Here is a 16,361-nt window from a genome sequence, read left to right on the forward strand (position 1 = left end):
GATATAATGAAGAATATCATAAACAATGAATACAGGAATCTAGGCTAGATATACACACTTCTTTTTTTTTTCTTTTTGTTATATACTTTTATTGTTTCAGTTGGTTCTAGTTTCATGTAGTTTATAGCTTTTATTTAATTTGTTTATATGTCCTTTTGCTACCATGGCAACGATGAGTGGAATATGGGCGGATCCAAGGGATGCACAACCCGCGGTTTTCGCCACAAAGGCGCACAAAAGATTTGTGCCCATTGACGAAGACAAGCTCTTTAGAACCGAGAAACATTTCTGCAAGACCTTGATTGAAGCCGATCAAATAAGAAAAGTGCAAGCTATGGAAAAAAAACGACTTCCTAAGACAGCTAACGCCGACCTCTTGTTGACTGATGAGTTAAAGCAACTCAAGCGTCAGGAATTCCTCGATCGCAAGCGCCGTCAACAGCTTCGCAATGACTGCGAGGAGCTGCGGCAATTGGCTGAGCAGCTGCGATTGGCAGCGATCACCAAGGATCTCGAGGAGCATATGAGGGAAGTAAATAGAAGTCGACAGCTCGCAAATCATGTGAAACTGCAGGGCTTACAGCGTGCCGAGGCTGAAAGGCAACAGCAGTTGGCCATGGAGCAGGAGAAAGAGCTGCGCAAAAAGGAGCAACAGGAGGAACTGCGCAAGACACTTATATCCCAAGTAGAAGAGCGGCAGAAATGTCGTCAGAGCGAATACGTACAGACGCTGGCGGAGCGGGAGGTCCGCATGGCCATTCAGCAGCAAATCGAAGAAGAAGACAGAGAGCTTCAGTTGGAGCTACAGCGCCTAAAGATCAAGAAGCGAGATGACATCATTCAGTTTATAGAGGAAAAACGAGAATATGAGGCTCTGCAAAAGGTAAAGCTCAACGAGGATAATTTAAAAGCATTTGAGATACAACTGGAGGATGCTAAGCACAGAGAGGAAATGGAGAAGGCCAGACTTGAAGCGATACGCAAGCAACAGGAGATTAGTTCGCGAATAGGTCAGCAGGTGCTTGAAGTGGAGGTAAGTCTTCTGAAATTTAGTATTGAAAACCAGAGACCTTATAATAGTATTTTTTGAACTCTTCCATTACAGAACAGAAAGCGGCAACGCGACAATGTCTTGCTGGATCTGCTGCAGGCAGAGTACAAAGCAAAGGGCGATGAACGCTACCGGCAGCAGCTCCAGCAGGAACAGCTCGAACGCCAGCGTGCCCGTCAAGAACTAGAACGCTATCGTGCTGAAGCCTATGAGCGGCATTTAGAAGCAGTGCGCAAGAAGAAGGAACAAGCTGTTGACAAAGATTCTTTCAGCATCGACATCCACGCATGCGGCGATAACGAAATGCTGATACGCCAACAGCGGAAGGAGCATGGTGCTCTGCTTCTGTCGATGATTGAGGAGAATAATCGCAAGCGTGCCGAAGCAGCTGCGGAAAATATTCAATTTTTCAATTTGAAGGCGAAGTCAGACGCCGAGCGCCAGTCGCGTATTGAAGAGGAGCGCCTGAGAATGTTGAGTTCTGTGCCGACTGAGGTTCTGAAATATTTACCAAAGCAAGTCCTTTCGGAATCGGACCGAAAATATTTCAACGTGCAAAAACAATAAGAGTTGATGCATCAGTGTAATTGAATCCGAATATTAGCCATCACTCATTGGCGCAAGGTTATTAAAAATTCTAGATAGTAGTATTAAACAAGTGAAATATATGTATGTTAAAATATTTAATTATAGCAAAATCCTTAGTTGGCATTTTAAATGAAGACGCCCAACCCGCCCACATTGCGTACGTGACGTGTCTCATACATTGCTGAGAGTTGCCATATTTCTTTGAAACATTGATAAAATACTTAAGGCTGATATGCTAATCACAGTTTCATAAAAAACATATTTGGAACTCACAGTTTCAGAGCGCACTTTGGAGATTTTTATTAAATAAATTAAAAATACACATGAGAATAATGTAATCATTTTAAAAAGATATTAAACCATTAACAAAAACAGTTTATGTATTGGGAATACTCAAATAGTATTCTATTTAAATATTACCTTGAGTATATATAACATTAAGGCGAACATGTATTCAATACCAAAAACAGCCTATAATTCAACATTGTGATCTGTTATTATTATTATTACTTTTTTTCACTGTGAATGTGAATATTCACAAATCACTGTTTTGTTTTTCATGTAATCGCCTATTTTGAGAACCTGGCAACTCTGCGTCAAGCCCACACAACATTGAGTATGGCAGCACCAGCACGTCGCAGTCGCATTTGCTTTAGTTCAATGGCGGACAGTAACGAAAAAAGTGGGAGTGATCTTTGTTTTTCGCTTATATTAAAGAATTCAATGAAGTAAATGTTTCAACAAATAATAAACACTTCAAGCAAATAATTTGTAGTACTTTTAAAATGTCTAAGCATGTGTTAATCGTTAATCGAAGTGTCAAAGCATAAAGTGCACAAACAAAAACAAAAAAGAAAAATTCCAGAGAATACTGCGAATTGGCATAGACAGACAATACGCGGAAGCAGTGTAAGAAGCAAAACAAAAAACGAACTTTGTACGCTGTTGCAAGTACATCAAACGGAAAACTAACTCAGCTACTTAAAATATAAGAAATAAACAAAAATGTCTGCGCAACGTTTAAACGCAGCCGAAAAAGAACTAGAAAAATACATAAAATTCCTGGCGTTCAAGACAGCTCAAGTTGTGGTGCAATCTCGCCTGGGCGAGAAGATACAAACGCAATGCAATCCGCTGGGTGGCAATGATTGGTTCAATATTGTTGTGCAGGATCATCCCGATGTGCTGGACGAGACGAAACGTGCGCTGGCCCTCAAGCAAGGCGAAAGCATCCTGCAACGTCTGCCGTTATGCGTTGAGATTTCGCTAAGGACAACCGAGGGAGACAAAATGATACTGGAGGTGTGGTCGTTGGATCTGCTGCCAGTGGACAGTAATAAAGCGGCCGTTGGAGAGGATTGCAAGGGCGAGGGCGGCAACATAAACGGCTTCAATGACAGTCAAACACTGAAGGCTTCCTCCCATCAGCTGCACGTCATCTACAATCGGATGAGCATTATGCTAAAGTCGCTTATCTCGCTCACACGCACGACACCCGCCTATAAGTTGTCGCGTCGCCAGTGCCCGGACTCATATGGCATCTACTATCGTGTCTATGTGGATCGGCCGCAGGTGCACACGCTGGGCGAGCGACACAAGCAAGTGAAAATTGGTCAGCTGAATACAATTCTGGGATCGGTAATCATGTCGGTGGCTTATCGCACAAAACTCACCATTTCCCCCACGGCCGGACACCAGGCGGCAGCTACGGCACATCAGACGCAACAACACAATGCCATCATGCTGAAGTCGGATCACTTTCGGCCTGCCAGCGATGCCAGCTCTCCCATCCAGCAGATGTCAACGGTGAAGCTTGCGGCGGGCGGTGCAGGTGGTGCAGCTGGCACTGGAGCGGCGTCCGATAAACGTTTCATAGACATTGAAAAACCGTTGCGTCCAGGTGCATTTACAGATCTGGGCAAGCTGCGTCAATTTACTGAGACTGATTTCGTACTGCCGGAAACGCCGCCATTTGAGTGGATGCTGCGGACGCGGCATGAGAGCAATGGCAGCGGCTCCATCGAATCTCTGAATCGCAAATGTGAATCGCCAGTTCTCAACAACAACAATAACAACAACAACAACAACAACAGCATTAATGGCAGCAGCTGCAACAACATCAATCAAAACCACAACAACAACAACTCGACAGCATTTAAGAGCTTTGAGAAATCAACAACAGCCGCAGCAGCACCTAGTGCAGCATCGCCCATTAAGAGTCTATTAATCCCCGCGAGCAGTGCCACATTGCGCTACAAGTCAGCGTCAATGTTGCAGGAACAGGCATCCGCGTCCTCATCGCAGCTGCAACAGCCACCGGACGACGACAGTCTGCTGAAGGAGCTGCATTTCCCGTTCGCCTCGCCCACATCGCAGGTGAATGATCTGGCGAAGTTCTATCGGGAGTGCTATTATGCGCCGCCATTGCTCGGGCTGAACGAACTGCAAGCGCCTGCAACAAGTTGTAGTGCCACAGCGGCAGCTGCAGCTGCTCTATCCAGCAATGCAACCGATGGCAGCATGGATGATTTGTCGCGCCAGCTGGAGCAGTTTGAGACGTCGCTAGAGGATTACGATAAGCTCGTCTCGCAATTCGGATTGAGCGCCTCTTCGTCAACGGGCAGTCGCAGCAGCGGCGGCCTTCAGATGAGCAATTGAAGAGATCAATGGAGACAGAAAAATAGAGTGAGATAGCTTGAACGAGGGTCGTTTCAATAGTAGCTCAGACTAGTTAAGTTTCAATGATAGGCTCAAGATAATTTGTACGTTGTGCGTTCTTTAAATTGTTTACACTGAATAGGCTATTATGATATTATTATTATCTTCATGTCTCCACTGCATACATATAACAGAAATAGAAAAAGAAGAAAAGAAATTCCTACTATAGGCTAGTTAAATGGGCTTCAGTTTTGTATAGTAATCAAGTAGGGAGCTCATCACGTTTCACGTTTTCAGTGCAACGATTCATAATATACGAACAGATCATCCAAACTCTTTCATACATATATGTTATTAGATTGGGGCGTACGCCTCGCTTGTTGTTTATTTTCCTCTTTGTTTATGTGCCTTCGTAGGAAATACACAAATATACACACTTGAATATAATATATACGAAAATGCATCGATCCAATTGGCTACAGTTTAGATTCGAAGCGAAATAAAAGTTGCCTTTTGCTTATCGAGAATAATAACGAGCTCATAATTCGCAATTTGAACTACCTAAAGATCTAAGTAGATCTAAAGTAGCACCAAACTATTAGACTAACCAAATTTGTATGAAAGACTTGAATAGTTTTACGAATTGTACATACATATTTGTCTAGTAATATTATTTTGTATATAGCCAGGGAGAGAGAATAAATAAGGAGCTGCATTAACAAATGTAAAATATTCTTCTATTCTACTCTATTTTATTCGATATATTTGTATTGTCGCGCTTTGTTATTTATTGGTTCCACGAAATGTGCTAAGTTTTGCATCTTAATCAAATTGAAACACATATAGTATCTATATTATATATGTGTATGCATATAAAAAATAAGGAAAATATGTCAAATTAAACGAAATTGTTTAACAGAACACAAATTGTTTATTTATTTATACCCAAATGCCTTTGATTATCAACTCTAGCTGACCTTGATCGTATATATACATATGTAATAAATAAATTGTAATACTGGCTTTTAGAACCTGCCCTACGATTCACCTTCAAACTTGCCAATCAGCCAGCTCGAGCAGCTATCCTAATCATAAGTACATACAAATTGTTTATAATTGAATCGCGTGATATGGATTCAACATAAACTATAAACCTGAGATTATTTCTATCAGCTTCTTCCAGGAAATGTTCTACGGGAACAGCTATGAACTGTTCGCATCTTGTTTATGTCAGTTGTTAGTTTTTTTTCCTCGATCGTAGCAATTAAATATTATATAATAAGCCGCAGAGTTGTTGTTGCTGTTGTCGTGGTTGTGGTTTGCTGTCCGTTGGGTTTTAGCTGCACTCAGTATTCACTACAAAAATAACTGCTAGATATTAGGTAAATTTCTCGGCACCCATAACACTTAGTACACTGTTAAAAGTTATATTCATCTGGCGGACAATATAATCTGAATCAGCTAGAAAACAGTATTTTTCTTTGTCTATAACACATTCTTTTAATAATGCATTGCCAATGGTGATCTTAAGTGTACCAGAGTAGTTCATGATGCATCGCTAATGGAGATCATAAATAAATCACAATATATGTATGATGAAGATGTATGATTCGCTAATGAAGCTTTTAACTAAACATTAGTAAGTGCATTACCTATTCACCATCATTCTGATAATTGCTCTTTTTGTTTTAGTTTGTTTTTGTCGTTAGGCATTAAAAGTGCATTGCAAAATGTTTGATTTTTTTTTTTTTTTTTTTACTGTCCACGTAGAATGAACGTCACTATGGCAACGACATCGCTAAGGTTAAATAGTTTTATTTTTAAATATACATATACAAACACATTGATGCATACGTGTTTGTGTAAACAGATGTTGCCATGGATGTGTTTCTACACATACATCTGTATCATTGCGTATGTATGCACAGGCATTTGTGTGCGTGTTAGTGTTGCGCTTTTTGTTTTGCTACATCTTATCTGTTGTTTTGCTAATTCGCTATTTCAATTTTTCCTCAAGTGCCTTAAGCACAAATAGGCAAGTGCACACATACATACGTATATATCAGAGCAGGGTTGGTCCGGTAAGTTTGCCCGGTTGCCGTTGAGGAGGTTGGCAAACTTTTGGTGTGACTGTCGCACCCAACAGGTCATTGGTAGTAGTGTAGTGTGCAGATATTTGCCGTCGTCACACCAATGCAAAAATATAATTCGCCTTTGTTGATTCGCTGTTGCCAGGCGAATTGATATTCGCCTTTGGCTTTGTCATAGACCGCAACGTTGGCTGTGTAAAGCAGCTCGCCGTCAACCTTACTCAACATTGTATCGTTGCAAATTGCAAGTGTGTGTGTGTGTATGTGTGTGCATAATAATTGGTTTCGCCAGGCAAACACTGCGCTCCATTTTGGAGCCCCTGTTACCCCCACTAAGGTTGCACGCGTAGGTCGACCGTTGCCACCGCCAACGTCAAAGTTGTTTTCATTAGTTTCAGCTTCGGCGTCTCGCGTCCGGCATCCGACGGTTTGGCAAGCTGGTTGTATATTTCTTCGCGGGGAGCTAACTCTCACTTTTGCACCCACACAGCCCAAATTCAATTTATATTTATTCAACCAGACTTTGGCCGCTAGTCATTCATATAATCTTTGATTGCTGTGAAGATTAGATAAATGCTATCAAAAATGATGGCTAAATGTAGTTACATAGATCCCAAGGTGTGAAACGTGACAATATACTATATTGTATGTATTATATGAATTGCAGTTAAATGAGATAAGAATAATACAATGCGATTCACATGCCTTGCAATAAATTACCTTTAAAGTAAAATTCAGTATTTTCGGCATTCCATGATAAGAAACCTGAAAAATCCAAGCGCAGCAAAATAAAAGTTTGTACATATGTATGTATGTGTGTATATAAACAAAAAATATATACTACACAGATAAGCAGAAAAAGTAAAGCATTTTTACGATTACGCTTTGCTTAGGTATTCGTCAATGCACATTTTTGGAATTTTTCTGTGAAAACTTTAAAGATTAATGGCTGCGTGGCAGTTTACGAGCAACTGGTCAATTGCTGCATAACAGTTTGGAAGCAACTGGTTTTACGAGTTGCAGTATATAGACACACACACATACAAATACTGTGCATGTGTCGGTATGTTAATGCATATGCACAAACTCGCAAACAAGGGGCGAGTTGTTGTTGTTTGTCTGGTTTGCCGGTTTTTGCGCCAGCTGCAATAATAAATAGCATAATTTAAGTTATATTTAGACACCCACTGTTTCCGCTTGCAGCCGACTATTTGAGACAATCTGTGGGCTCTGTTACAGCGGATCGATTGTCAAAGTTTAGCCATATTAAGCTCTAGCTCTATTACATGTCGTTCCCAGAACAGTCTAGCACACATGAGCATAAGAGAATCATTTGTAATTTAATTATAGCGTCCCAACTGTTGCTACGTGCCATTTGTCTGGTAGAACACAGGCAACATTGTAAGGCGCCACCTTTCGGTGTTGTTTATTTGATTTCGTCTTCTTTTTGTTATTGTATTTTTATTTTATTTTTTTCAGATGGCCTCGACGACGCTTTGTTTGCTTTCATTATGTAGTGACAAACAAAAGTCGTTGATCGAATCGCGCCTGGTTTTTAATGGGCTGATAGTAGGATAAAGGTACTGTTATAAAATGATAAGAAGCTTCATAAAACTACAAGGTTTCATTACAATTACATATTTACTTACATATGTACGAACAGACATTTGATTGTAGTTAAGCTTGTATAAAATGCAATAATTGCAATGCGGAAACTGAAAAGCAGAAATTGCAAACCTCACACTGTCAGGCGGAAGTGTAATTCACAGATCAGGCATCAATTATATTAGTATTCAGAATAGAATATTGCGTATATTGAATTGTACTGACTGAACAAAATTTCCTCGTATCAACTATACTCAAAAATGTTTCAGCATATTAACTCATCAGAGTACAGAAATAATTAATTTATTTATTATTATCAATAGAAATAAAGTAATTAAATATATATGCTACGGTATTACAGCAAATTACTTGTAAATACAATTTTGATCTACAAATTAAAATAAATGTAAGATTAGGCGCGTAAATTCAAGCACGATATTTTTTATCGGTTCCTTAAATAAATTTCCTCATACACTGGACTGCCAACTTAACTCAAACTTAGCAACTACTTGATCGAATATACTGGTTTATTGGTGGGCAACTCAACTATTTATTTATTTAGTACAACAAAAATGTAAAAAATGTTTTGTTTGATAAAATATTTCATTATTCAAAAAGTTTTAAAATATATTTTTAGACATTTTTGTATTTACTGAGTATCGAAGTACTTTGTCCAAATTAAGATCCACAATATTCACAGCCTTGTTAATGTAGTGGCTTATCGATATGTTAATCGATTATAGCTTCTTCTCTGCTAACTTCGACTTGAGAAACTAGGGTGTTAAATAAATAGTATATTGAAATATATTTATATCAGGCGTGTTTAAGCCAGCTAACGAAGCTGGCCAATTACAAAAAAATACATACCGGCGACAAGCCGTACACGTGCACCTACTGCCACATGCAGTTCAGGCAGCAGGGCACGCTCATCAACCACATAAGGACGCACACGAATCTCGTCAGTCAGCCAGCCAGACTGGAGCACACAGCAATGCCAGCGCATCTTGGACACGGTGCACAACAGCTGACAAATGGCTTGCTGCAAAACAACCTGCACAGCACAACGCCCAACTTTCTGCAGCTGGAGCATCATCCACTGCTGCATTTCCTTGAAGGCAGCACAACAGTAAGCTCTTTGGTTGCGAGCAATGCAGCGGCTGCTGCGGCGTCCGCTGCTACGGCAGGCAATACGGGGACAGCGCCAATAAATCCAAAAACTGAACCTAACCAGACCGAACAGACCCCTCGCTTAAACGTGGGCACCATTAATATGTTAAGAAGCGACAATCCCGATCGCCCATTTGGCTGTAGCGTCTGCCGGCGCTTCTTCTCCCAGCAGAGTACCCTGGTAAACCACATTAAGACGCACACGGGCGAGAAACCATACAAATGCAAGATCTGTGATGCAAGTTTCCGGCAAGTGGCCACGCTCAACAATCACATGAAGATCCATACTGGAGAGAAACCGTACAACTGTTCCTACTGCCCCAAACAGTTCCGGCAAAAGAGTACTCTCCAAAATCATATAAGGATCCACAAATGCTAGTTTGGATATTAGATCAAATTCGGATACAGTTGTAAATGCGATACATACACCAACACATGCGTAATACATTAAAATACATTAAAAACAAACATGATGTACTGGAAAGTGTAATTTATCTGCTATGCAGAGCGCAATTAAATGTAAACAAAACTAAAAACTATAGTATGTTCGTCGAGCTAGAATATCTCTTAATTTACAACATTCTCAATACGAAATTTAATTACTTATTAATTTTATCAGTTTTATATTCCTTTTATCTTCCCAAGTAGATCAAACATAATATACAAATTATCTAAAGCCATTTCAATGCATTGGGATCATTTATACCTATCAACAATATGAATACATAAATTCATAGATATTGCGGTTAGTTTTATAAATGTTTATTTAGTTAAGAACGGTGTTTTATTTTAGAAAGTAGGCAGCTCTGTTAAGAGATCAGTAACAAAATGTTAAGTTAACAGTCGTCATGAATAACAGAAAATGTTCATTCATTGCGAACTAGTCGAGCAACAGAAATTACCTTGGTTCGCTCAATGAATAGTTCGATTGAACATATACCAAACGAACAATTTTAATTGAGTGAGAATTTTAATGAAAAAGCTAATATTGCTTTAAATAATTTGTGTCAGTGTTCTTATAGGTAAATAGAGTTAATCACTGGATATAGACATCCAAAGTGCCCACGAATCAATTGCATAAATAATAAGATAAGAGTTTCAGATGTACGCCCAATTTGGCAAGACCACTGTTGTTGTTCTTGTTGTTGTTGGTGGCCACAAACACAAATATGAGCAGTGTTGGCCATTTTAGCTAAATTGAGAGAAATTCATATATAGTTAAGAAACCGGACTCGGCCATAAAATAGCTGAACAATCAACACTGATTTATAGAAAAGATACTTTTATATTTTGTTTGCCGTTTTCAGTGAAGCTAAAAACGTCGAGCGTGTACGTAGAAATTGACTGAGGCGAGCTGCAACAAGTGCAACAAGTGAAAGCCAATTACCAGAAATGCCGCCCGTTCAGTAAGCGAAACAAGCAGAACATTCCAAATTGAAATATTAACGATATTACATCATCGTCATTATCATCATAACGCTAGAAGTGACCCAAATTTCGCTTTGCTTCATTCATTAATTTTTGGTCAAGGTGCTGCAAAATTTAATTGATTAGAAAAAGCACAATCATCACTTAAAACTCACTCCAAATACAATTATGCAGACCATTTCGACTTTTTGGTATCTGTGAGACATGTGCTGGGTATTTGCTGCCCGCATAAGTTGCACTTTCTTGGTGTTAAAGCGCCAGATGTTTACTCCATCGATGACGTCATGGCAACATTCAAATTTATTTATAGCCGCCGCTGCCGCACAGTTGTGTTGTTTACCTAGTGGCGTATGTGTGTATATGTAGCTGTGCGAGTGTGTGTGTGTGTGTGTGATTTGGCGTCTCGCAGTGGTGCTCAATTCAAATTATGCACACTTTTCGATTGCAAATCTAACTCCTACTTTAGCTGACCCTCCGCCCATCTGCTTTGTTCAACGATTGCTTTTCAACTGTCGACACTCGCAGTGCACCGAAGCCGAAGCTACTTATGACTACATTGCCCAAATCAATCCACAAGGAATGCAAAGCTTTTTAACATTCGTCAGAAATATGATTCATTCGCGTCAACAATGCTGGTTCGCTTGCTTGATAAGCCAGACACGCAAACTTTACGTTCCCCAAAACGTCTCCGTTTTCCAGTTGTCATTTCCATGCGCTACCCCACACAGTTCTGAGCGAAAGCCTTCATCATGATGTACTCCAAAGCTGAAGTGTAACTGATTGCTAATCATGTGTATTTCAAAATGTGATCTATACTAATCCTAAATGGTTTATCCTTCTTCCCTTGCAGAGTTCAGGCCATTAATATGTCGCTGGGTGCAATGCATTGCACGAGATGCTCTGACGGATTCGAGCCCACCGAGAAGATTGTCAATTCCAACGGCGAGCTCTGGCACACGCAATGCTTTGTGTAAGTGCACACTCGATATATTTGATTGATAATTGTATTGTTATTTTTTATATTTCCTCTTACAGCTGCGCTCAGTGCTTCCGACCGTTTCAGGATGGCATTTTTTACGAGTTCGAAGGACGCAAGTACTGTGAACGGGACTTCCATGTGCTATTCGCACCATGTTGCAACAAGTGCGGCGAATTCGTAATTGGACGTGTCATTAAAGCCATGTCCGCCAGTTGGCATCCGCAGTGCTTCCGGTGTCAATTGTGCGCCAAAGAGCTGGCCGACAGTGGCTTCATTCGCAACCAAAATCGTGCACTTTGCCATGAATGCAATGCCAAGGTGAAGGCAGAGATAACGGGTCGCTATGTGTGCCAAAAGTGTCAGTAAGTGGGCGTGGTCTCAAATACTCGAAATGATAAACTAACCCAGATCTTTTTAGCGGCCTGATTGACGAGGAACCGTTGCGATTCCGTGGCGAAGTGTATCATGGCTATCACTTCAACTGTTCAGCCTGTGGCACAGAATTGGATGCCACAGCGCGCGAAGTCAAGAGTCGGCCTGGCCTGGTCGCGAACGATATGGTGGATATAAATTTAGCTCTACATATGACTATTATATTTTTAACAGTTGCTTAAATTTTTATTTAGAACGAACTGTATTGTCTTCGCTGTCACGACAAGATGGGTATTCCCATTTGTGGCGCCTGTCGCCGACCCATTGAGGAGCGTGTGGTCACAGCGCTGGGCAAACACTGGCACGTTGAGCATTTCGTTTGTGCCAAGTGCGAGAAACCCTTCCTGGGTCATCGCCACTACGAGAAGCGCGGACTGGCATACTGTGAGACGCACTATCATCAGCTCTTTGGCAATTTGTGCTTTGTCTGCAATCAAGTCATTGCTGGAGATGGTTAGCTAGAGCTTATTGTTTTATATATTTACTTCGAATACATTTTATTTCATTTTCATTTCAGTTTTCACCGCATTGAACAAGGCATGGTGCGTTCATCACTTTGCCTGCTCCGTGTGCGATACGAAAATGACGCAAAAATCGAAATTCTACGAGTACGATGAAAAGCCAGTGTGCAAGAAATGCTACGAACGGTTTCCCAACGAACTGCGACGACGTCTGCGCACCGCCCACGAGATGACCATGAAGAAGAGTGTCTAGTGGAATAAGTTGTAGCATTCAATTGTCCAGCTCAGCTTTTCCAGCACACAAAATCTACACCAAAACGTGTAAAGTCAAAGTGCCTATTGCCGTTTAGTTCTTTGTTTGTAGTTGTCCACTTCTAACATTCAATGTTAATTCTCAAAACTAAACAAAACACTGTGCCTTTTTCATATAACTGTAAACTTTTAATTTCCGTTGTACTGTAATAATTTCTAAACTAAAGGCGTGTACAGTTCTGGCATCGCTTAATATTTTTTTTGTAGCTGTTTTACAACGGCAAACATAACACAAACATATTGTACTGGCAGCTGTTATCTAATTGAATTTTATTTATATACATAAATGTTTTTAATATATAATAAAATTTAAATGGTAGTCGGAATTCTATTTTCTTGGGGCATTGCTAAAATTAATATAGGCAAAGCAAATAATCCGCCATACGGCAGCAAAACTTTGCTGCTAACGCAATGTTAAGCTCCTGTTAGAATCGATAAATTATCGAAGAATTTGGCGGTTAAGACTACTGTTTTGAATTTTTAAACCTGTTAGGAAGAATATTCCAAATGCGAATGGCTGCTAGCCAACAGATAAATGTATGAATATCACAAATATTTTCTTTTGTATGGATAGTAATTTTAATTTAATGCAGCTCAAGTATTATTAGCTCCTAGGATGAAATATATTCCACTCGAAGACTCTCGAAGTTAACTCTTTGTAAATTCGCTCCAATAGCTTTTATTATTAGTCTCTTCAGTGATTTTTCTTTTCTCTGACTTCCGTGTTATTAATAATATAATTGGTTTGCTCTGGCAATGCGATATCTATATTTGTTCAGCCAACATGAAGATGCAATTTATTGCATGCATTAAGGGAGACAATATAATGGGGCATCGACGTTTATTAATTTGTCATGGGCTTAAACGGAGCTGGTATGGTTGTCTGCCAAGCCAAAGTCCTTTGCACTCATTGCATTTCAACACGTTTGGCAGTTTCACTTTTTCGACTGCCCCAAAAGAAACGAAGACAACGCACATTAATTAGGAACCTTCATTAGACACATGCCTATCAAGCGGACTTGGATTCGGACAAGTGCGCCCTCGGCTATATCCAGAATCGTTGCTGGTGCATTGGATATATCCAAGTTTCATGTAATTAAGCCAGACGCGCTCACAATTTAAATTGCTGCTGCGCCGCATCGCGTCGGGTTGGGCCGAGCCTTCTGCTCGTTCTTCATACGCGTCCCGTCGCGTCGCGTCTCTCCCTCCGTATCTGTATCACGAATTGGCAATTGAGCAGCTCAGTCGGAGAGTTGGCGCATCCGAGTCCCTCCTCATCAAGATCCTCACCGGGGCATCCGTAGCAGCAGCAGCTTCGTCTTCTTTCTGGCTGCGACGTTCGCTCGTCAGCGTTTGAGCCAATAATTATGGTTATTAATCGGCTGGAGAATTGGCTGCTAATTTGCAGTTTAGTTACAAATTCTGGCCGCCAGCGTGCAATTACTCGCTTAAATTATAGCTTCAAAATAAACAAAACGCCGCAACGCCCGATCTGGGGGCCCGAAAGTTGGCGGGGGGCAAAGGTCACGCCGTATGGCAAACGCACATTGCATTTTATATGTTTGCTTATCAGAGAGGCCATCAGGAGGCTACGCTGCTCATCAGCTAATGATGCTCAGAGTCGAGTCCCTGCCTCTTGTGCTGCTGCTGCTGCTGTTGTTGCAATCAACGTTCACCAGCTGGACTCATAATTAGATGGCCCAGTGCCAGTCATGGGCGTTACTCAATCATGGCCTGATGGCACAACCCCCAAGACGAATCTATCGCCAGTGCGCGTGAGCGAGCGAGCGAGGGCACGATCAGTGCAGCTACAACATAATTTCCAGACTTCTCCGGCTCGTCCACAGTTGCTTGAGCCCTTGTCCAATTTGAGAGGCGCTCGCATTTCGCGGCCACGGCAACACTTTTGCTCCGCCAAATCAAATCGTGTGCTGTTTATTTAAATAACCATAATTTAGCAACGCTTCTCGTCTCCGACCATTGACCAATTGGGGGCCCATTTATTAACCCACACACTCTGCAGCACCACGAGCACCACCAGCACCACCATCAGCAGCAATGGATGGGGCCATGGCCAGTGCTTCAGCATTATGGTACGATCTGTTCCCAGTGCCCGGCATCATGAATTTTCATGTTTTGTGAGAACATAAAAATTCAATTTAATATGCTCTCGAGTTCGTTTGGAGTAGGTTTTTAGCAGGAAAACGTTTTGTCTACGGGCATCGGTTAATGAAAATTTAGTTCAATCATTGTGGATAACCGTGTTCGAGCTCGTTTGAACAATCTGGCGAAATACTTTATCATGCATCGAGTTGGGCGATATCTATTTGGTTGTAGGTGTTGATTGGCTAGCAGACGAGAGATTCCATGATATCGCTTGATATTGTCACTGCGATCATTTGTGGCACATTATGACAATGTGTCGATTACGATCGTAGAAATGCTAATAGAAAACGGTGATGCCTTGGTCTATATTCTGGTGTATCAAGTTTCTGTAAAGGTACAAGTATTTATCTTGAATTAATTGTTTTGCGACTCAGGGAAAGAAAGAGAATGTGTTGCGAGGGTGTTGTTATTATATAAGACAATGAAGGGAAAACATGTTTTTTATAGCAAACCCTACTTGTATTCAAATAAATTAGTAATAATTAAGGTTAGAATAGAGCGTTGGCGGGGTTGAATATAAGAGTGTGAAATAGGAAGAGGAAAAAAGGCAGAGATAGAGAGAATGTCGGAAATATAGAAACACAGAGAGCGTTAGAGATAATAGATAATCGGTAAAGACAAAAATAGAGTGAATAAACGAGGAAGAAGCAGTCAGTTAAAACGAGAGAGTGAGAGAGCGAGAGAAAATACAGAGTTATACAAAAAGCCAGAGGGAGCGAGAGAGAAAGAGACAGTAAGAGGCAAAGGACAGAAATACAGTGAGAAGGAGGGCTAGACAGAGATGGAGCAAGAGAGAGAGAAAGAGAGAGAGGGGGAGAATAAGAGAAGTAAATTGGCAAAATCGAAAATATACTTAGAAACAATTGTCGGTTCCTTCATTCGAAGATTATGATATCCGTCGATTATTTTCAACAACTTAAAAGAATTTTTCATTTGTTTAATAAATATAATAAAATATAAAGATAATTGTATAAATTAAAATTCGTTGTAGATTAAAATATTGCTCACTTTCGCTATATAAAATGCTTTTTGTATATGGGTAGCTCGATTGTTTGGTGCATAGCACAATAAATGCCATTATTAACGATTAACGATTTATGATCGGGGTAAGTGCTACGAAATTGGCCAACTTCTAACTTGGCTCGCTGATTCCGCTGTCCGCCTGGGCACTCAGCACGTCAGGTTTGAAAAAAATGAGCTTGTTAACGCTCCATGATGAGTCTAGTTAGTGTCCGCTGCCATGATCTAAACCATATAACCCGAAGCATTGAATCGATCTGTAGATGGATGGCTGCATGGGTGGATAGATGGGTGGATGGATGGATCCGCTTGCAGTCCAGCCGAGTCAGCAGTCATTAGAGGTTTATGCAAAATTACAACACGATAACACGTAATCATTAGCGTTGCACTCTGATGCTCAAGAT

At 40.7% G+C, this 16,361-nt stretch overlaps 4 protein-coding genes and 1 long non-coding RNA gene across 11 annotated transcripts; 4 read left to right on the forward strand and 1 right to left on the reverse strand.

Moving 5' to 3' along the window:
- The first annotated feature begins 24 nt into the window (after positions 1-24).
- Positions 25-1,969, forward strand: LOC6574013 (meiosis-specific nuclear structural protein 1). Of its 2 annotated transcripts, XR_006356950.1 has the most exons (3): positions 25-1,033; positions 1,106-1,675; positions 1,745-1,969. XR_006356950.1 is itself a non-coding variant. In XM_002000035.4 (2 exons), the coding sequence occupies exons 1-2, from the start codon at positions 164-166 to the stop codon at positions 1,616-1,618; spliced, it is 1,383 nt and encodes a 460-aa protein (XP_002000071.2). In that variant the 5' UTR covers positions 25-163; the 3' UTR covers positions 1,619-1,733. The 2 variants fall into 2 exon arrangements, 1 of the variants encoding a protein (XP_002000071.2); XM_002000035.4 differs by lacking the exon at positions 1,745-1,969 and having other exon boundaries at positions 1,106-1,733.
- Positions 1,970-2,283: 314 nt separating this feature from the next.
- Positions 2,284-5,218, forward strand: LOC6574014 (autophagy-related protein 13 homolog). Its single transcript, XM_002000036.4, has one exon. It carries the CDS (start codon positions 2,645-2,647, stop codon positions 4,295-4,297), a length of 1,653 nt encoding a protein of 550 aa, XP_002000072.2. The 5' UTR covers positions 2,284-2,644; the 3' UTR covers positions 4,298-5,218.
- Positions 5,219-8,719: 3,501 nt separating this feature from the next.
- Positions 8,720-9,839, forward strand: LOC6574015 (adult enhancer factor 1). Its single transcript, XM_002000037.4, has one exon. The coding sequence runs from the start codon at positions 8,894-8,896 to the stop codon at positions 9,536-9,538; it is 645 nt and encodes a 214-aa protein (XP_002000073.2). The 5' UTR covers positions 8,720-8,893; the 3' UTR covers positions 9,539-9,839.
- Positions 9,840-10,085: 246 nt separating this feature from the next.
- On the forward strand, positions 10,086-13,090 carry LOC6574016 (LIM and senescent cell antigen-like-containing domain protein 1). Of its 4 annotated transcripts, XM_015167228.3 has the most exons (7): positions 10,086-10,181; positions 10,467-10,565; positions 11,438-11,557; positions 11,623-11,928; positions 11,985-12,126; positions 12,193-12,451; positions 12,516-13,090. In XM_015167228.3, exons 2-7 carry the CDS (start codon positions 10,552-10,554, stop codon positions 12,710-12,712), a joined length of 1,038 nt encoding a protein of 345 aa, XP_015022714.2. In that variant the 5' UTR covers positions 10,086-10,181; positions 10,467-10,551; the 3' UTR covers positions 12,713-13,090. The 4 variants fall into 4 exon arrangements, with proteins under 4 accessions (XP_015022714.2, XP_015022715.2, XP_015022713.2 ...); XM_015167229.3 differs by lacking the exon at positions 10,467-10,565; XM_015167227.3 differs by lacking the exon at positions 10,086-10,181 and having other exon boundaries at positions 10,267-10,565.
- On the reverse strand, positions 10,415-11,151 carry LOC122757054. 3 transcript variants are annotated; one of them, XR_006356951.1, is made up of 2 exons: positions 10,764-11,151; positions 10,415-10,692 (listed from the first exon to the last, which is right to left on the reverse strand). It is a non-coding gene; the product is annotated as an uncharacterized LOC122757054 (long non-coding RNA). The 3 variants fall into 3 exon arrangements; XR_006356953.1 differs by having other exon boundaries at positions 10,752-11,151; XR_006356952.1 differs by having other exon boundaries at positions 10,743-11,151.
- Positions 13,091-16,361: the final 3,271 nt, after the last annotated feature.

Source organism: Drosophila mojavensis, unplaced genomic scaffold (genome assembly GCF_018153725.1).
Source record: "Drosophila mojavensis isolate 15081-1352.22 unplaced genomic scaffold, ASM1815372v1 contig_277, whole genome shotgun sequence".
NCBI classification, from domain to species: domain Eukaryota; kingdom Metazoa; phylum Arthropoda; class Insecta; order Diptera; family Drosophilidae; genus Drosophila; species Drosophila mojavensis.